At 50.0% G+C, this 20,410-nt stretch overlaps 1 protein-coding gene across 1 annotated transcript; it reads left to right on the forward strand.

Annotated features, from left to right (window-relative positions):
- The first annotated feature begins 6 nt into the window (after positions 1–6).
- On the forward strand, positions 7–15,621 carry MORF4L1 (mortality factor 4 like 1). The gene is made up of 13 exons (XM_008637380.2): positions 7–93; positions 1,944–1,990; positions 4,059–4,126; positions 6,281–6,367; positions 6,526–6,606; positions 8,982–9,044; positions 10,745–10,770; positions 11,337–11,425; positions 11,531–11,632; positions 12,079–12,167; positions 13,269–13,441; positions 13,746–13,830; positions 14,939–15,621. Exons 1-13 carry the CDS (start codon positions 54–56, stop codon positions 15,021–15,023), a joined length of 1,035 nt encoding a protein of 344 aa, XP_008635602.1. The 5' UTR covers positions 7–53; the 3' UTR covers positions 15,024–15,621.
- Positions 15,622–20,410: the final 4,789 nt, after the last annotated feature.

Below are 20,410 nucleotides of genomic sequence, written 5' to 3' on the forward strand. Positions count from 1 at the left end.
GGCAGCGCCGGGGCCCCGCGGGGAGCGGCCGGAGGAGGGACCGGCCCTTATAAATGGCGCCCAAGCAGGACCCCAAACCCAAGTTCCAGGAGGGTGAGTGCGGGCAGGGCCCGGGGCTGCGGGGAGGGAGGGCCCGGGGGTGCCGGGGCCGCGCCCGGCGCGGGGGTCTCGCCCCGGTGCTCGTGGTTCGGGGCCGTTTGGCTTTCATCGCTCCCTGCTCAGCTCTGACGAGGTGGGAAAGCTGAATTCCCGCAGTCTTTGTCCCTTCCTGTCCCTTCTCTTTCCTCCCAATAACACGCGGGCCCTTCCCACCCCGTTATTCCAAACATCTTTCATTTTCCTGCGCGGACACTCATTGGCATTAAAACTGCTGAAATCCCTCAAGTCTGTCGGGATTTTTATTTTAATGCGTTTGAAAGATGGTTATTATTTATTGTTCCCTGGAAGGGAGCCCAGTGCAGGAGGATTCATGAAGGCAGCATTGGATTCCAGCTGTGCCGGAATCCACATCTGCAACAAAGCACCGGGGCTTAGGTGAATGAAGGTGAATTGGGCTTTTTGGGAGGCTTATTCTGCCTATATTTTGCTTTTTAGGTAATGGTTGTAGTTGAGAGTAATATAATAAGATTAATAAAAATAGCAATATGGTTTAAGATGGATGCCCCGTCCCTGGACTGTCCAGGGCCTGGTTGGACAGGGCTTGGAGCAACCTGGGGTAGTGGAAGGTGTCCCTGCCCATGGCGGGGTGGAATGGGATGAGCTTTGGGATAAGGAACAGTGTGTGGATCCAGGGGACAGGCCTTGTGTGAGGAAGCATGAGCCTGCCAGGTTATCATGGAGACAAAGAACCCTTTCTGCAAATCATCCTTGTGTTTTTTTAAAAATAAATATTCCTCAGTGACTGTGGGCATCTCTCCTAGAAAACATTGCACAGCTTTGAAGCAGAGATGTGTCTTCCACCAGCACTAGTGAGCACTGTGACAATGAGAGTGATAACGTCACCTCTGATTGTCAGCCCTGCCTGTAGGGATGTTCTTAAATAAAAGTACCGACTGTCTGATGTATCAGAATGGGCACTTCTGGGAGAGCCCTTCTAAGCCTTTTTTTTTCTTGATACACAGAAGCATTTTATAGTTCTGCAGCTCATCTCCCCAAAAACATGAGGCACTGCAGCTTCCAGAAGGAAACGTGTGGACTCAGATGTCCTGTGATAAGTACACTGCAATTCCCACAGTGTAACCACACGATGAGACTCGGCTGTTGAGGAGATAAAACCAGGCTGAAGGACAATCTTATCCTGCTTAAACGCCCCAAAGTGAGGAGATTCTGCTGCTGCTGCACAGCCCCAGCCCGCAGGTCAGGTGGGAAGCAGCAGGGGGGCCTCTCTTCCTGACTTCCCTGAACTGGGAGTGCCAAGGGCTGCTCTTCCTGCAGGAAAAGGACACGGATGGCAGTGGCTTTCACGTGTCAGAAGCTTAAGGTGCAGAGGTAGGATCTTAGGAGAGTGCCCTGGACCAATAACCCCTCAGAGGGGCAGCTTTACCTGCTTGTGCGTGAGCCCAGCCTGGTTTGGGGGCTGCAGCTGGAACTGAGGCTGGGCAGGAGTTCTCAGCCAGGTTTGCTGTGGGATTTGGGAATGTCTGTCAGCTCAGGGAGGGGCAGGAATGTGGGGGTTGGTGCCAGGTGCTGCCAAAGTCACCAGCACTGCTGTTTGTGTGCAGCTGCTCTTGCATGGAGATCGTCAGGGAGCTTTGCTCCAGGGTCGAAATAATCACAGCTCTGATCCCCTTTGGTGGGAGAGTGAATTTGCATCTCCAGTCAGTACCTTTCTTTGAGCAGCTTCCCAGGCTGCCCCTGGACTGGCTCTGTGTGGTTCCTGATGACACAACTTATGGAAATGGCCCTCTGGAGCTCTGAGCTGTTTGTCTGCGCTTCCCTTGCAGGTGAGCGAGTGCTTTGTTTCCATGGACCTCTCCTTTATGAAGCCAAGGTAGGTGTGTGTGGCTGCAGGTGGCTCTCGCTGCTCCCCAGGAAAACAAGGGAGTGTTTTAGTTTGCCTGCTGTGCCTCTAGACGGGATCAAGGACTGGAACTAAAATTAACAAAAACCTGTCTGAAATCCATTTTAAACCCTGGAGCTCTATTCCAGAACAATTTCAGGAAGCCCAGTGGCACTGTGCAGCTATGCTGGTAAGCTCCCAGAGGCTGTTGGAATATCCCAGAACACTGGGGAGCCTTTGTGCCTGCAGGATTTGGTGCCTGAGCTGCTCTGTCACCTGCACCTGGAGCTTCCTCAGGGGGAGGCGGCTGAATACAGCCTGTGGTCTTCAACACCACCAGTGCCCAGGAGAAGCTGCATTGCAGTGACAAAGGAAGTGGCATTCCCAGTTCTGGCTTTTAGACCACAAGAACCTGCACTGTGCATTTGTGCCCCTGCTGCCTCAGTGTTACTGCAGGCACAGCTCTGGGTTTAAGTGCTCCCACTCCCTCTGAAAGAGAAAGAAAGAGCTCTTATAGCTGTGTGGGTCAGAAGGCTTGCAGAAATTCCTGGGGTACCTCAGGCAGGGATTTAAATCCTTTAGGATTTAGTGTCAGTAAATGTTAACACAGGGAGGCAGGAGAAACACTTGACTTCTCTCTTCAGGAGAAAGAGTTGTTGTAATGCTTAAATAACACCCAGAGCACTGAGAGGGTTTGGGCTGCTCTAAACCATTCCCACTTTGGTGTTCCTGCTCTGCTCTCTGCCATCTCTGGAACAGGAGGATGAGGTTGTTGGGAATGTGTGTGCTCGGGGTTGTTGTGCCAGTGCCTGCAGAGGGGAGGGTGATTGAGGCTTCTGGTTCTGAGGAAATAACCTTGTGTCACTCAAACAGCCCAGAGCTGGACAGCAGTTGTGCTTGCCCATGCTGTGTCCCTCCTTTTTCCGGAGTGGAATGAGTGTTGCAGGATCAGGCTGTGCCAGCTGGGTGCTGGAAGGGATTTCCCAGCTCACAAGTAGCTTTTGTTTGGCTGTTTGTGTTGAGTGGGTCCTTCTGAGTTCGTGCACTGGCAGAATGAACTTGAAGTTTAATTTTATAAGGTTTTATTTGTTTATTTTAAAGGATTTAATTTTAAAAGCTGCTTTGTCAGTAGTAATGACTAATAACCTTGGCTTTCTCCCTACTCCTTTGATCTGTTTTTCTCAAGTGGTTCTCAGTCCAGCAGTTTTTGTTCCTGACCACATCCTTGGTGTCCCACACCAAGGTGGTCAGAGCAGCTCTTTGTGTTGGAGCAGTGTGAGGGCTTGTGGCAAACAGGAGCTGATTGTGCATCTCTGCAATGCAGAGTTAAAGGAGATTCACTTCAGGCCCTTCTAACCTCCAGCACGGAAAATATTTTGCCACAGAACTATATTTGAGTCATCTTTTGTTTCATACTCAGCCCCTTTATTCTCCAAAACAAGTAGAGACAGGCACAGGCTGTGTGTGGCTGTGTTTAATTCAGGCTGTCAGAGCAAGCCACTGGTGCAGCAGAGGATCCTGCAGGAGCAGGAGAACCTTAGTCCTGGGTGCAAGTCCACGTGAGCCTGGATTTAAGTTCCCTATGTGGCATTTTGCAGGTGTTTCCTGAAACAGGTTCCTCTCTGGCAATAGTTCTTAGTTGAAGAGGGTACAGCACAGTGCGGTGTTGAGAAAATGTAGAGCCAAAGGTTCGCCCTCTCAAACACTTAGAGGTGGCTCTGCATGCCAAGAAAATACCAATTATAACTCCTGTGAGTAGTTTTTACTTCAAAGGAAGAAAAACTCCTTTTAAAGAGACTCAAATCTGGAGCCCTGGAGGGGCACCCTGCAGGTTTTACAGCAGCCTCATTCTGTCACTGCTCAGGGGGGCAGTGGCAGCTCAATCTCAGCACCTCCAGAACAGGACTTGAACTCCCTGGAGGAAGTGTTGAGTTGGTGGATTTAATTGGTACAGCCAAGAAGTTCAGGGGCAGGGGAAACTCTGCAAGCTAAAGCAGCAAAGCTCCCTGAGACCTCCTTGTTTTCTCTGGGACTGACTGACCTTTCTTCTCTGTTCCAGTGTGTAAAGGTTGCCATAAAGGACAAGCAAGTGAAATACTTTATCCATTACAGTGGTTGGAATAAAAAGTAAGTACTGCATGAAATGAAAGCAGGATTTCTCTTTCCTTTGCAGGGAGATGCTTTGTTTGAGTGTGAGCTGGGTGCAGCAGCACTGCCACATCTCTGCTGTTGGCAGATTGTCTGGGATTGACTAGAATTTTATATTTTAGATTTTATACCTAAGCTGATGATTTATGTAACACAAAGAGAACGTTGCCAAACTGGCCATTTCCTGCAGAGCTGTCAGGAGGGAGTGCTCTGGAATGTTCTGGGTGTTCAGGGTGGGTAACACTGGAACTCCTCCCTGGCAGAAATGTCTGCCATGAAAACTTCCTTGTTATGCCTCGGTAGGAAAGGCAGCTCCTACTGAGGTGGGGCAAAACCACTCAAATACCCTTCCCTCGCCTTTTACCCCAGGTTTGGCAGGGGATTTTGGGGCACAGCTTGCTGAGGGCTGTATTCAGGCTGGCTGGATTAGCAGCAGGTGTAGCCTGTGTTTCAGTTCCAGCCTCTCAAAGTAAACTTGCAGATACTTTTCCCTCCTGCAAAACTGGCAGGATTCCAGGTGAGAGATGGCTGAGGATTTCAGGCACCTCTGTGAGATAAATGCTGAGCCTATTAAAGGTGAGAACTTCATGAGGTTGTTATATTGGTGTACTTTTTCCCCATTTTTTGAGTTGTTTTCTACCACTCGGTTTGAATTCAGGAGAAGTGGAGGTTTTTTCCTAAGCGATTAAAAACCTCGGCTCTTCAGACCCAGAAGTCTCAGAGCACAGTTTCCTGTTTGGTTTGGTTTCATTTCAATGCTGAGAACTCTTAGTCATAGCAGCCTTGATCTCTGTGCTCTGACTAAAAGCTGAGCCTCATGTTTTAGATGTGACTTTTAATTGTATCCGCTCCCCCTCCTGCCAGAGGGACAGGGGATGTTTCAGCGTAAACACAACACTTACAGGAGCGTAATCAGTTTGTGTGGCGGCTTCTCTTAATGAGGCAGCATAAATTTGGCCCTTCCTTCCCTTACTTATGCCATGAAGGGGGCCAGAAGTGGTGTCCTGATCCCGCTTTTCTTGCTTGTGCTGTTTGAGTTTTATTTTTTGCCTTCAAGCTTCCAATTAAGTACATTAAAAGTGGCGTTGCTGCAAGAGCCAGGGCAGCACAGCCTTCATTTGGCCTTCTGCAGCTGTAATGGCCTGACTTGGAATTGTTTTGCCAATATCAACATTCAGGATACCAAAAAGCTTCGTCACCGTGGGACGTAAATGTGTCACCATGGGGTATAAATGTGTCACACCTCTTCTGGAAGGTCTCTTGCAGCTGGACAGGCAGGAGTGGGATAAGTGGCTTAAACAGCTGAGCAAAGCACTGCCCAAACCCCACAATCTTTGGGTACAGCTGGAGATGCTTCTCTGCAGTTTTTAGATGCTGCCCTTGTCTTTTGTCTACCCTCTGAAGTCCTGGTGCTCCTGTAGCAATATTGGTTTGGTTTGGCCATGTGATGCTCCAAGACTGGCAGCTACTGAAAAATGGCACAGAACTCTTTATAGAGCTTTACCTGATGCACTTCAGAATACCTTGGCCACTTTTAATGTGTTTTATTTGAGATAAGTTGTCAGATTGCTCAGCTGAGCCACTCTTTGTTGAAGTGGAATTCCTGCTAGTAATGGCAATTTCCCCAACACCTGTTCTCTTAAATCGTTCACTTCAGATTCTTCAAATATTCATGCCATCTTGGTTTCCTTCACAGACAGAAATCAGAGCTCTTCTCCTTACAGTAAGATCCTATTGCTGAATTTGTTAACCTATAAAATGTTGAAATAGAAAAAGGAAACTTTCTCAGTAATATATTATGGATACAGATATCCCATAATTATGTAAGCATAGAATATTTTTTTTCCTGTGATGCTTCCTTTGAATTTAAGACAGTGTTCTCCCTCCTACATTGCCCATACTTCAAGTTTGGGAAACTGGAACTGACAGAGGGTTACACTTCCCTAGAGAAATCATTCCAGCTCCAGTCAGTGGGGAATGTTTGGTAACTTTGACCTTGACTTGTGCCAGTCCATGATTTGACACAAAGCAGAGTTTAGTCCTGAATTCTGTGAAGCTTTTAATTGGCTGTTGTGTGTAGAAGGCAATCATGGGATGGTTTTAAGTGATGATTGATCTCTGGGTTTTTTCCAGCTGGGATGAATGGGTTCCAGAAAGCAGAGTGCTCAAATACGTGGACACCAACCTGCAGAAACAAAAAGAACTCCAGAAGGCCAACCAGTGAGTAGTGTGGAAGAAGTGCTTGTCAGGGAATACTTGTTCAACTGAGCTTCAATCAGGTTATCTAGTTATCAGGGGAAAATAATGAGTTTCAAACCAAAATCAAAGAAGCTTCTTTTTCCACCAAAATCTTATTTCTGAATATGCTCTGTTTAAAGGGAACAATATGCAGAGGGGAAGATGAGAGGAGCTGCTCCGGGCAAGAAGACTTCTGGTCTGCAGCAGAAGAATGTTGAAGTGTAAGATTCTTTTTATTTAAAAATGAAAAACCCATACAAGGCAAGTCACCCCCAAACCCTGCCCAAAATACCTCCCAAACTTTTGCTTGTCAGTTTTACTATTAATGGCTCTGCAGGTCAACTCCATTTCTCGTGGCACAGCCTGTGCAGAAGCTGTTTAATGGTATCAAAAAGGCCTTTGTTAAAGTATTTTATTTAAAATGCCTTTTAGATGGTACAGAGTTAATGTTGAGTTGAGATGCTGAGTAGACACACTCTGCATTTTTCTCACTTTATTCCATTTAAGTTGGTGACTTGACACTCAGAAAGCGGTGATTGCTCATTATTCTTGTATATCTCAGTAAAATCAGTTTCTCTATAGAATTTCCCAGTTCTTCCAAGCACTTTGGAATAAAATCCTTACAATGCCTTGCCTTCTCATGGTAGAGTTGTCAAAACTGCATTTAAAGAGTCTTTCTTTGGCTGGTTTTGACAAAACTAAACCAATAAATACACCATTAAAAAGGAGTTTGCATCTGAAGAGACCAGAAGCAAGCTCAGGCATCTACTAGAAAAACTTAATTTGAGCTGTGACTGTCAGATTCCCTTCACTCCATCCTTTTGGTGTTTCAGGGCAGATGGCAGATTTTATGGTAGATTTTCAGACAGTCAGTCCAGCTCTGCTCGTTTATCATCTTCTGTTTGGGCAGGGTTTCACTTAATGATGAACATGGCCTTACTAATGGGATGTTTTGAATTCCTAACTTCATTTGTGATTCTGGCCTTCACAAGGAAGCTGCTGAAATGCCATCCCTTCTTCAGAAGTGGATTTGGCAGCAGCCTCAGGTTTCATGTCTCATTCAGGGGCAGGTTTGTTATGAAATGTGAATCATTGCTTTGAGGAGTGCAGCTCAGGTGGGGACAGGGAACTGGGTTTTGCTCTGGATCCTGGAGCAGTTTCACTTTGGGATTAGCCAAAGCCTGGCCAAGGCTGTAGCTGGCTCCTGGTCTGGGGAAAAGGGATCCCAGTGGATATGCTGGACCCTGGTGCTGGCTGGATGCTCCCCTGTGCTCCGGTGCTCCAGGTCAGGTGAGTTCTGCCAGCCCAGGACCAACCTCTCACAGGGACCAGTCGCTGCCTGTCCTCATGTGGGGTCAGACAAAACCCAGCCCAAAGCTGTGTAGGCAGCTGATAACGAGTGTCATTAAAATCTAATTAAAACAGGTCTAAATGATGACCATTCCTAATCTGGCTGCTTAAGGGGTTGTTGCACCTGAGTCTCCTGTGTGAGTGGTGGGAGGGGAGCTGATTGTGGGTGTGACTCAGTGGTGAATGTGTGTGGTTTGCACCGAAGAGAGGAGGGCAGGAGGGACTGCAGGGGAGGTGCCACTGCTGCCACTTTGAGTCACCAGGGATGGGAGCAGGGGGGTTCTCCTCTCTGCCTGGGTGAACTCTGAGTGGTCACCTGGGCCTAAAGTTAGAGCTGGCTTCATCCTCTCACCCCACCCAGGGCTGTGTCCAAGGGAGGCCCAATGGCAAAGATGCCTCTGGGTTGAGCCCCTGTGTGAGGATAAACTTAAACCACCTTACCAGGCCTGACCTCACTCCTGGCTGAAGCCAGTTTTGGGGTGGGAGGGCCTTGGCTTTCTGCTGCCATCGCTGCTCTGAGCTTTTATGGTGTCTCCAGCAGGGCAGGTGTAAGGTAATTATGTGAAACTTCTGTTTCATGTTATTGGAAAAACTGATTCCTTGAGTTGGGAAAAGGCAGAGGGAAAGCAGCAGCCTGGCTTGGGGGACGTGAGTTAGAGCAGGTCCTGTGTGCTTCTTGCACTGATCTTGCTCTTCATCTCTGGGAGTGCCACATCCAGCACATCCCTCTGAACTACAGCTGCACTGTTTCCAACAGTTTCTTCCCTTCTTGGAGGCTGAGGGAGAGGAAATGCTCTGACTTGCCCTGGGTTGTGTTCCTCTTATATCTGCTCACAGCTAAAGGCGAGAGGGCTTCTGGAAAATCCCAAAATACACTTCCAAAATCAAACTTTTGGATTGTTCCCTTGTACATTTGAGCTCATTGCTGATAAATAAAGTACTGGTGGTGGGGAGGGGGAGAAACTGTTCACACAACTGTTCTAAAAGGGTAACACTGCCCACCTCTGTGGGCCTCAGAATTTACCTTTTGTGGCACTCCTGGAGGATCTGAGGGAAAGGTAATTTATATTCTAAAATTTATTATTCAGATAACCAAGCAATAATGTCACTAATGTAAGCACAGCTTATGCTCCAGGAATGTTCAGTAGTGATATGCTGCCAGAAATGCAAATGTTTGGCTCCTGGGCTCGTGTGAAGGCTGCCCAGGAGCTCTGACCCTGTCTCCAACCTGCCGCGCTGTCCCCAGGTTTTTCCGGCGGGATGGAGCCCACACTGTTTGCTGCCTGGAGACCCCGGCCATCTCCACACGGTAAGTGAGGCATGGGCTGTCACAGCAGGGCTGCCACCCCAGCATCCCACCCTCCCTCTTTCCTGGTTTCTGGACAGACCCTGGGAGCCCTCGGCGGTCCTGGGGTAGTTTGGCAGCAGGGCCCTGTTTGGGGTTAGTTAAAGCCCCTTTCCAGTTCCTCTGCCCTGCATCTTTTTGGCTGGGCTGGGTACAGTGGGAGGACACTCCCTGTGTCCAAATGACTCCAGACTTTTGGCACTGGATCCTTCTAGAAGGTTCCAGGGGCCTGCCTGCTTCCTGAAGCCTGGAGTTCATGGAAACCAGTAACAAAGAGTTTTCTGGAGCCTTGGGAGCAATGCTGGTGTTGGAAGGGAGAGCTCAGCACCTGCTCCTTGTATTGTATTTTGAGTCTGTTCAGAGCAACTGTTCTGCAAACTGCAGCAACTGGCTCCAAACACTTTGAAGCAATCTGTGATCAAATAGAAATATGCATGAAATGCAGGTTGGGTTTAAAATAATTACTCATCTTCTGATAACTGGAAGCTGTAGCAGAAAAAATGTGTAGTTAAAGCAGGTTTTATGGCTGCCTATGCAACACCTTCTGACTCTGTTAAATGTAGCTCTGCTGAATTCCGACTTCCACGAGTTTATTCTATGTTTCATGGGCCTAAAAATCAGGAAACAGTCAGAGTTAATGGGTGCTTGAAAAATAGGAGGAGTAACTAAGTGTTCTGGAGGGAAGATACGGCACTGAATAACTAATTAGGGAATAACATCTGGTTTTAAATTCTTAATGGAGTTTAAAAAAACTCTGATTCTGTTCTAATTGTTAACATTATTTTTATCTTGTGAATTAATCCTGGGAAGGACTCCCTCTTCCCCCCTGTTGACTTTGGGTTTGGAAGAAAAGCCTTTCTCTTCAATGCACCAGTCCACTATTAGTGACTTAACTTGGGATTGCTCCCTCTGAGGGATGAGATTTATCCTGCCCACAGTTTCAGCCTCATTTCAGCTTTTCTGACTTTAAACAAACCCTTTACTCTTCCTATCTCCAGCCCTTCCTCAGAACTCTGCCTATTTCCTGGCCCTGATAAATGCAGTTCAGAGCCTGAAAACAAGAGTCACTTGAGAGAGTGCTGAATTTCCAAGGAATCAGTGTTGGACTGGTAGAGGTTTATCCACCCAATGCCCAGCTTTTGAGCAGTTGATGCAGGCTGCTGTTGGCAGGGAGCAAACTGAGAATGAGTAGTGGTAGTCCAGGTAAAACTTCCTGAAAATGGGTAGTAAATAGACAAAGTACTCCTGAATCTTCCCTCCGCTGCAGTGGTAAAACTGGAGGGTTTTTTCAGTCTTTTACTGGAAGTTAATTCAGCTGAGTGAGATTTTTCTGGGAATTCCCAGCACTCCTGTTTCCTTGTGCCATATTCTGTCTGAGATAAAACAGCTACAAATCTCTTGTAGTTCTCCAAGAGCACTTGGAAAGGACAAAACATCCCAAAAATGGTGAATTCTAACCTGTTCCATGAAGAATCTTGTGGTACCACAGCTCTGAAGCCAAGTCATAGCTTGTGTTTCTTCTGTGTGTCCTTAGCTAAGCACTGCCCAGGCCCCTGCAGATCTGCTCCCTGTGCTGAATGCTTGAAACATTTTCTGGCTTTCTGCTGTGGCTTCCTTAAGTGCCACTCTCTTGATATGTGCAATAATTTGTGTTCTTCTTGCAGGAAAACAAAAAAGAACAAGCAGAAAAGTAAGTGTGTCTTATTTTGCATCTGTGTGGGTCTCTCTAGTGAAGGATTCGTAGCTGAAATAAGACCTTCAGTCTGCCCCAATAATTCACTGCCACCTTGTGCTGTCCTTCCTGGACTCCTGGGGCTCTCTGCTCAGGAGGGGGAAGGGTCACACTTTTGTTGTTGGCACAAAAATCTACTTGTTTCAGTCTGTCAGGATTTTGAGCTCTTGCAATTGAAAAGCAAAGTTGATCTGATGAAATAATTTCCTAAGTCAAACTTAGGTTTTCTTTTTGAGATAGCGATGTGACACAGCTGCAAAGGTGAGCTGCTGGGTCCAAAAATTCTCCTCCAAAAATATGACAGACTGGTTTGGTTCTAGTGCAGAGACCTCCCTCAGATAAGTGTCAGTGCAGCAATTTAAACTGGCACAAATGGGGGACTCCCAGAACACAAGTAATATTTGAAACAACAAAAAACCCAACAGGTGCAAAGGTGATCTGAAAAAAATCTGAGCTTTACTCTGAAATTCTTCTCCTAAATCTTCTCTGCTGTTTTTTCCTGCTACTGTCTGTGCTGTGCACAGCTCCAGGCATTGGAGAGGGGAGCAGCACCAGTGAGACTCCCCAGCCTCCCAGGAAGAAGAGGGCTCGGGTAGATCCAACAGTTGAAAGTGTGAGTGTTTTCCATTCCCTCCCAGGGATTTTGGGTGCAAAACAGAAGGGTGCTCTGCTCCCAATTAGTATCTGCGAGTAATTAGTCTGGCTTGGCTTTTCTCAGGAAGAAACGTTTATGAACAGAGTTGAAGTGAAGGTGAAGATCCCGGAAGAGCTGAAGCCGTGGCTGGTGGATGACTGGGACTTGATCACCAGGCAGAAACAGGTACCTGTGGAAATGCTGCCCAGCTCTGGGGAACAGCTGTGTGTGTTGCTGTGGAGCTGTCACTCTGGGCCTGGCTTTACTGGAACCATCTCATTTACCAGTTCATCAGCAGGTTGCTGTTGAGCAGCACAAGTGTTAAGTGGACACATGGATATAGTCAGAGAATCCTGGAATGGTTTGGGTGGGAAGGGACCTTAAATCTCATCCAGTTCCAGGCCCTGCCATGGGCAGGGACCCCTTCCACTATCCCAGGTTGCCCAGCTTGGTTGGGGATTTTAATGCCCAGCTAAAACTGTTGGTGGAGTTCCTTTCATAACCTGTACCAGCTTAACCTGCTGATTTCATCCTAGAAGTGTCCTGGTGAGAAAGGGTTTCAGTTCAGCTTCCAGGTGTAAATGTCTGCAAAAATGAGACAAACTTGTATTTGTTCTGTTTTGCTTTTGTAGCTCTTCTACCTCCCTGCCAAGAAGAATGTGGACTCCATTTTAGAGGATTATGCAAACTACAAAAAATCCCGAGGAAATACCGATAACAAGTGAGTAGTGGTCACTGCCAGCCTTAAACACTTCCTTGGCTGCTGTTGTTGGACTTGGATTCCATGGAAAATGGAATAAGGTTGTGAAACCCAGCCCAGCCCCAGATCCAGTGCCCTGTTCTAAGCCCAAGGAGATGGAGGTGTTCAGAAACCCTGAGAGAGTAATTCCAGACTGCAGTTCTGCTTTCTGGATATGATTTCTGCTTCCCCACTTGCCCTAAGCCTTTTCCTGAAGGAAGCTGATAGAAACTTCCCAGAAAAGCTGTGTGGGGAGAGCTCAGTGCCCCTGGGCTCCCTCACAAGCCCAGGGCTGGGGGCCAGGGAGGTGCACGAGAACTTGTACATACTCAGATGGGCAAAGCTAATTATTGTTTGTAATTACCCCAGCAATCAGCCCTGAGCAAAACAAGGTGTGTTTACTCTGCAGGAAACTTTCATGTTTGAAAGGGAGAACAGAAGGGGGAAGTAATTTTCTTCCATTCAAGAGGAAGCAGATTATTGACTTGTCAGGGTGTTTTAACCTCCTTGATGTAATTGTCCTGATGCCAGTTCTAAATTTGTTGGCAGGGTGGGGTTGAGGGTTGTGCTCCTCAGTGTCACTGCCAGTTCTTGTACAGGCAGGGTGAGGTTGGAGGCCTGCAGGAATCTGGCAGGAGAGGCCTGGGAGGAAGGGAGCAGGTGCCTGAAATGTTGGGGGGCTATCCCTCTGTTCAGTGCAATTAATTCAGTATTGTCCTTTGAACCTGGTGTGAGCTGGAATGAGCTTTGGGTGACAAGAGAAAAGCTGCTGAATGTCCCCAGTGCTGCCTGTGGCTTCGGAAGGGCTGCTCCCAGAGTGCACCTCTTGGACAGGATGACTGAAAACTGCTGCTCTTGGTTTGCCTAAATCCCGGCTCAGGTCAGAACTGCCCATTTTCCAGAGAGGTCTGGAATTGCACTCCTCCCTGTGGCTGTAGATTTTAAGGTCTCCAGACAAATTTCCTTGCAAGATCTGAATGCCTGTGAAAGACCCTCCCGATTTTGGTGGTCTCCCCAAGCCAAGCCTGGAGCAGTCCTTGGTTTGGTGCTTGGAGCAGGCCTAGCAGAGCTCTCTGTCCCCAGGGAATATGCTGTCAACGAGGTGGTGGCTGGCATTAAGGAGTATTTCAATGTCATGCTGGGCACTCAGCTGCTGTACAAGTTCGAGAGGCCCCAGTACGCCGAGATCCTGGCGGATCACCCGGATGCTCCCATGTCCCAGGTCTACGGTGCCCCACACCTCCTGAGGCTCTTTGGTGAGTGCCAGCTGGGGGGCTGAGGAAGAGCAGTGGGAAGTGTTCAAGTGCTTCTTTCCCTCTCTCCAGTCTGTGACAGGCAGCTCTGAAGTGTGGGTTCATTCTCTCCTTGTCCATGTATCCAAAAGGCTCAGAGCCATTGGGAGGCTTGGGATGGAAATGGGTTTTTAGGTCTGGTTGGTTTAGGTGAGCTTGTATATATTGGAATAGATTCCTGGGCTGCTTTTCTGTGCTACTGTAAAGTTGTGGAGTTCAACAACAACTCGAAGCAGTGTTTGTGACAAGTGTCCTTCCTTTGGAGCAGTGCGGATCGGAGCCATGCTGGCCTACACGCCCCTGGATGAGAAGAGTCTGGCTTTGCTCTTAAACTACTTGCATGACTTCTTAAAGTGAGTACTTGGGAGGTCTTCCAGCAAGAAGGAGAAAGGTCAGGGAGCTCAGGCTGCTGTGAGGCTGCTCCTTTTCAGTGAATTGTTGTAGAACTGGGGCCTGTGTGTGGGATCTTCCCCACGGCTGCCATGAAGCCTCTCAGACTCCACTTCTCTGGTTCTGTTAATCTGCACTTCTACCCCGTCCCGTCTGCTCCTTGTTGCAAAATAAATGCTTCGACATTTATTTATAGCTGCTAAAAAAAGCAGATGATAATTCCAGCAAGCTATTAAATTACACAATAGTTACTCAACAACAATTGAGCAAATGTTTAAAAACTGATGAACTTTAGGAATGTTATTTCTGGGACAGACTGTCACTGGGGCTTTAGTGTGCTATGGTACCCTGTAGCCATGGGATGTTAAGGAGGAAAACATCCTGATAATAATAAAACGCTTTAATGTGAAATGAGGTGAGCTTTAAGGCCCCTTCCAACCCAAACCATTCCAGGATTCTATGATTAGGAGCTATTGGAAGCTGAAAGAAAACCCTCACTAAATTGAGGATGTCCTTGCAGCAGAGCTTGACAGGAATCAGCCTGGTAGTCAGGGAAAACCTGCTCTGGGGGATAGCCATGGTCTTCTGGGGCAGTCTGAGGTAAATGCAGGTGCTGAAGAATTCTGGCTGTGAGGTAGAAATGTGAACCCAGTGACCAGAAATCCTGAACCCATTCCATGAGAATTAATGGCACATAACTCTTACCTTTGTGCAGACAGAGCTTCCTGGTGTCCTGTTCCCTGCCCCTGCTCCTTTGAGTAGAGCAGTAGCAAATCGATTCTTGGTACAGCAGCTGCCTGAACCTCAAATATCAATGGCTTCATCCTGTTAATCCCGAGCTGCCTGAGCTCACCTGGAGCCAGAGGTGCTTGGCAGCTTGTTTGGAATGGCTTTTTGGCTGAGCTGTCAGATCTGTAAGTGCTTGGCAGAGCTGACGTGAGCAGCTACGTGTGGGACTGGTGCTTCTCAAACCCTGTTGTGTGTCTGGGCAAACACCGCCTGATTCACAAATCCACTGAACAACAGAGAATTTGGGCAAGAAGTAATGTAACATTTTTGTTATTTTTGTAGGTACTTAGCAAAGAATTCCTCTGCATTGTTCAGTGCCAGTGACTATGAGGTGGCTCCTCCGGAGTACCACCGGAAAGCGGTGTAATCCCACTTTTCCATGGAGCAAGAGTTGGATCCTGCACCACTGTCCACTTCTGCATCCCGTCCTTCACCTCCCCATCACACAGCTCCTGTAAACATAAAGTGAATAAAGTTGTGTGTGTGAAATGGAACTGCCACGTAAGTTCGGAAGATTTCTTGTTCTCCAATGGAATTTCTTGTCCTGAAGTGGAAGCTCGGAGCTCCTGGGAGCTCTGTGGTGTTTCTGGCTTGATGTTTGCATCGCTGGGATGTAGAGGAATGTGTTCTGGTGTGTCATTGTCTGAACTCAGTGCTCATAGGGCTGCTCTCCCCAGAGGCTTGGCCTCACTTACCCGCTTTATTCCATAGTAATGACAGACCCACGAGGGCTGTGTCACCTGTGTTGGTGCTATTGACTGTCTCACTCACCCCAGTGACTTTTTGGTGTTGGAAGTTCGATGTTTGGTTCATAAATGTCTGCTTTTCTTGGGGTAGTTGAAGGACTGTGACTTTTTTTATATTCTAACAATAGGAAAATGCATTCTCATCTCGTAGTGTTTGCAAGTGTTGGTCTTTCGCAGAGCTGTTTTACAGATCTGCAAATAAACTTTTTTAATTTCAAATGTGGTTTCTGATGTTTGTGTTTGCATCAGTCACTGCTGTGTGAGTGTCCTGGCCAGGCTGATCCAAGGGAATGAGGGGTTTGGATCTCAAAGCCATTGCAGGACTTGGCTGGGCTCTGAGTAGCTGCTCTTTCCAGGCAAAGTACCAGGTTTTAATCACAGATGTTACTGCAGGAAGCCACAGTGTCCAGGGATCTGGGACCTGTCCTGCCCCAGGGCTGGTCTGGTGCAGCTGGGGTGGGACTGAGCCTTTCCTGCGGGGGCTGAGGGGCAGGAGGGTCCCACACGTGTCCCCAAAATGGGCTGTGCTCTCCCAGCACCTGCTGGGGGTGAGGATGGGCTGGGCTGCTCGGGGCTGAGGGAAGGTGTGAGCACATTCCCTGGACAGGAATCCAGCAGGGTCCTGTCCCACCCTGCCCTGGTTCCCTGCTGTCCTGTGTCCTAGCACAACGCCTAGTGGTGCTAGGGCTGGGATGGTCCGGTTAGATAAGGAGCTGTTTGAAAGAGCAGCAGGATCTGCTGTTACATGGAAAAAGAACAATATTGAGCAATAGGGTGAGGGGAAGTTGCCATGGAAACTGAGGCAGGGCTGGGAGCAGCTGTGGCACTTCCAAGGCAGGTTCCTACTTGGAATTCTGTTCAGGGCAGGCAGGGAGTAGGGAAGGGGCACTGTGGGTTCCCTGCCCAGCTCTGGGCTGGGCTGGAGCCGTGTGGGAAGAAGGTGGGTGCTCCTCTGGTTCCTGGTGCTGTTCCAATCACTGTCTGCTCACCTCAGCATTGTTAATTAGCTGCTGCTCGTTATTTATCCTGGCCATTACCCGGAGCCAGGATCATGTTCCAATCTGAACAATGGATTTATCCTTTGCCAGCTGCCCCAAGAGTGGAAATGGCCTTTTGCTGTCAGTGCTCGTGTTCACAGAACAGTGTTTATACCAAGGCCCGTTCGGATTTTCTGGTGATTCTGTTTCATGTGGAGGGAGAGGACACCTGGTACCGTGTTGCCCCTCTGAGCTGGGAGCCTCTGCTCCTTCCAGCTCCTCCTGGGAAGGGTGAACTCTTCTGGGCTGGCCGGAGGAATCATCGGCTTCTAGGCAGTGATTTCACAGAACTGTTTAAGTTGGAAAAGATCTCTCAGATCATGGATTCCATGCCAAGCCCGGAGTAAGTGCCCTGCTGGAGGTCAGGCTGGGTCTCACAAGGTGAAGGGTTACAACATGTGCCTTGTACCCACACAAATAAAAGCTCCTGCTCCCAGTGCTCTGGGATGTGCATGTTCTTTTCCAAGGCACAGCAGCCTCAACCACTGCTCTGAGGTTGGATCACTGGTAGGGACTCATCTTTAGCCCAGTTTTTTGAGCTAGATCTGGGATAGAGGGATGGGAGCTGTGCCAGCATCCCTGTGTTTAGTTTGTAGATCCCTGGAGAGCTGGAAGATGAGCTAAGAGCCTGTGGGTACCCTCAGACCCCACAGAGGCTGGGTGTGCTCATCATTGTGGTTCCTCAGGCAGGGCTGTACCCACTGGAAAGCTGAGGAGTTTGTAGAGCAGAAAATTACATCTTTGCAAGGATGGACTACTGGGGGCCAAGCCCAGTGCCCAGGAAGGGAGGCTCTTGGAAGTGGAGTCCCTGGCACAGCACGGTGTGACAGAGCCTGGAGGAGCTCAGCTGGCTGAGTTCCCTCCTGGAAAAGGTGCTTTTACACATGGAAAATGACTGTATGAGGAGGTCGTGGGGAGCAGTGATGATGAACTGTCCCTGTTGGGGTGAGCCCGGTGGGAGGGTGGGGCCGTACCATCCTTGGTGTTCCAGCTGTGCCATTCCTGATGTTTTGGCTGTGCCATTCCCCGTGTTCCGTCTGTGCTGTTCCCAGTGTTTTGGCCATGCACCCTGCCCCACGCATTGTGTCGCCGTCTTCCTTCCTTTGCTCCACTGTGAGGGTGGTTTCCTGTGCCACGGGGTGTGGAGGGCTGGGTCCATCCTCGCCCTGTTTTCCTGCTGCCCTTTCGAGCCTGCCCAGCACAGCAGCGCCTGTGCCAGATGTGATCCCGACGTTCCTCCATCCCCAGGGCTGGTCCCTGCCCTGAGCCCGGCTGCCTCGGCTCCGCGGGACAGCCGGGAGAGGAGTGAGCAGAGCGATCCCTGTGGCACTGCCCGAGCTCAGCCATGGCATCCACACAGGTGAGTGCCCCCCATAACCACGTCCCTGGCATCCTCCTGGCTGTGTCCTGCATGTGCTGTGTCCGTGTGCTTCGGGATGTGCCCGGGGGCTGTGCCCTGCCCGGGGTCTGTGCTGGGGGTGCACACATCACACAGGGGCCCTGCGTGTGGCCGTGGGGCTGGGTCAGAGTGAGGGGCCTGACACGGCCGAGGGAAGGAGCTGGGGCTGTCTGAGCTGCTGGGGGGTTCTGGAGCTCCCTGTAAGAGATAAGGAGCTTATTCCAGAGGATAAGGAGCTAACGGGTCCCAAAGCCCATTAAGGCTCCATGGGGCTCCCTGTTACCTGTGATAGGCATGTGTGCACCGGGCTTTCCATGGGCTCTAATGCCACACCAGGATTATGCCAAGGCCTTGCCACACTCATTCCTGTCAATTATTAACTGGAATTAATGAATTGAAGGGTGGACAGATGCAGGGGGCACCGCAGAGGATGCGCCCCTGGCCCATCACCCCAAGGACCTGCTGGTGCCTGTGGAGGAAAGGTGGCAGCAGAGAATCCAGCCCCACTGTGGGTTCTGCTGCCTGTGTGGCCTTCCTGGGTGTCAGGGAGCTGTAATCGGCTTCTCTGGGAGTAAAGCGGCTTTCTGCAGCTGCCCTGGGTGATGAGCAGGAGGTGCCAGGGGCTGCCAGGAGCCACGTGTCCCCTCAAGGACCCTGCTGCTGCTGCTGGGTGGCACCATTAGGTTTCCATTCCCAGGGTATTCCCATGGCTTCACATCACCCACCAGCTGCTGGAGGGTCTGGAAGGCCTTGGCCAGGCAGCACCCACTGGCAACATGAATGGTTGGAGGGTGGGAGTCCCACGGGATCCAGTCCCTGTCCTTGGCAAGAGCAGGGGGAGCAGCCAGGGCAGCAGGGCCAGGGAGCAGCTCTGGCTCAGCTGCTGCTGTCACCTGTAATTGGCACTGAGAGGTTGCTCAATGCAGCAGTGAAGGCTGCTGGCTAATTAGTTTATTCTCTAAAGCAGCCTTTCAGGAGAAGCTCGGTGATCTGGGAAAGGCCAGGGCTGGACAGGGGTGTTGTTACCTCGTTAGGCCAGCTAATGGAGCTGGCAAGCACAAACCTGTGCGTGCTCCCTCCTTCCCATCTCCCAGAGATCAAAGCTGGGTGACAGCACGGTGGCACAGGCAGGACGTGGTGGCCAGGCCAGCCCTCCTTCCCCCACTGCTGTCCTGGGCAGCAGAGGTTCCTCAGGTGCCCACACTGAGGCCCTGCGTCCCCCTGCACTGCAGTGTTCCTGCTGCCAGTGCTTTAGGAGCAGCCTTGTGAGCGATCCTGTGAATTCTCAGGGCTCCTTGAGATTCAGTGAAGTGGGAGAGAAGTTGTGAGAGACTGTGGTGCACTTGAACCATTCGGTGCTGCACTATTTTTAGTTCTTTGTTGGTTTTTGTCTCGTTTCTTTTCTCTGCCCCACTCCTTCCCTCCCTCATGGCCCCAGGGGCTGCAATGAAGCGTTGCCTCAGGGAGCAGGGGGCACCAACATTTTAGAAAGTTTTGGGATGTTTTGGCTTTGCTTTTGAAATTTGGAGAATGGTGTGTGACAAAAGAATGTTCTACCCCAAAATTCTTCCTTCTCAAAACATGGCATGTTGTTGCATTTGTTACTGCTGGCCGTTGCCACTGTCACTGTCGAGCTCACGGCTCTTGGGCTGCACCATGTCCAGATTCCTGCTCCTCGGGAGCACTAAACTGGGATGAAATGTGTCCCTATTCCCACTTGCTCGTCCCTGGCTGTTTTCCTGGGGTGTTGGCCCCACTGCGGCACAGCAGATGTGGGTCCGTGGGTCTCCGGTGTGGTACGGGCACACCTGAACCTGGGAAACCTTCCCGGGAGACAGGGCCGAGCACCTGCCCTGGCTCCCAGCCTGCGACAGCCCGCGGGCACACCCCGAGGAAAGAGGGAAGTGGCTTTTCCAGGAGCCATCCGGGTGTGTGCTGGCTCGGGACAACCTCCCTGCGGAGCTGCGGGTGCGCTATCAGCCGGACGCTCCCGCTGCCACAATCACTGCTTATATTTCTGTATTGGGTGGGGAGTGGAAACCCGGCGTCCCCTTCCCGTATAAACAAGAGGGATTCGTTATCCAGGGCCCCAGTGCTCGGAATCGTACTAATGGAGCTCCCACCCCTCTCCATCTCTTCTGATCTCTATCGAGCTCTCCATGGAAATGGGATCAGCATCATCCCCGCGAGTCCCACAGCCATGCTGGTGTTAGCAGGGCGATGGATGCCGGGGCTCCGAGCTGGCACCCAAGCAACTGTGCCCTTCCCGGACCGAGAGGATGGCCCGATCCCTGTCTCCTCCCTGGACTCAGAGGGTGCTCCATGCTTAAGGGACGGGTTGGCCCTTCCCGTCCCAGGACCTGCGGCTCCTGTACAGCAGCAGGGCAGGTTCCTGGCGCTCTCGCTGCCCAGCACTGCTGCTCCAGTGCCCGCTGACATCCGAGGGGGCAGCGGGACAGAGCAGGAGAGCTGCACGGCAGGGACTGGGCTGTGCTGATTTTCCCTGTTCCCTCCCTGGATTGCTCAATACATGAGTGATGCCGGGAGCGAGGAATGTAGGGCTGGCCGAGCT

The sequence above is a fragment of the Corvus brachyrhynchos genome, unplaced genomic scaffold, assembly GCF_000691975.1.
Source record: "Corvus brachyrhynchos isolate BGI_N302 unplaced genomic scaffold, ASM69197v1 scaffold200, whole genome shotgun sequence".
NCBI lineage: Eukaryota > Metazoa > Chordata > Aves > Passeriformes > Corvidae > Corvus > Corvus brachyrhynchos.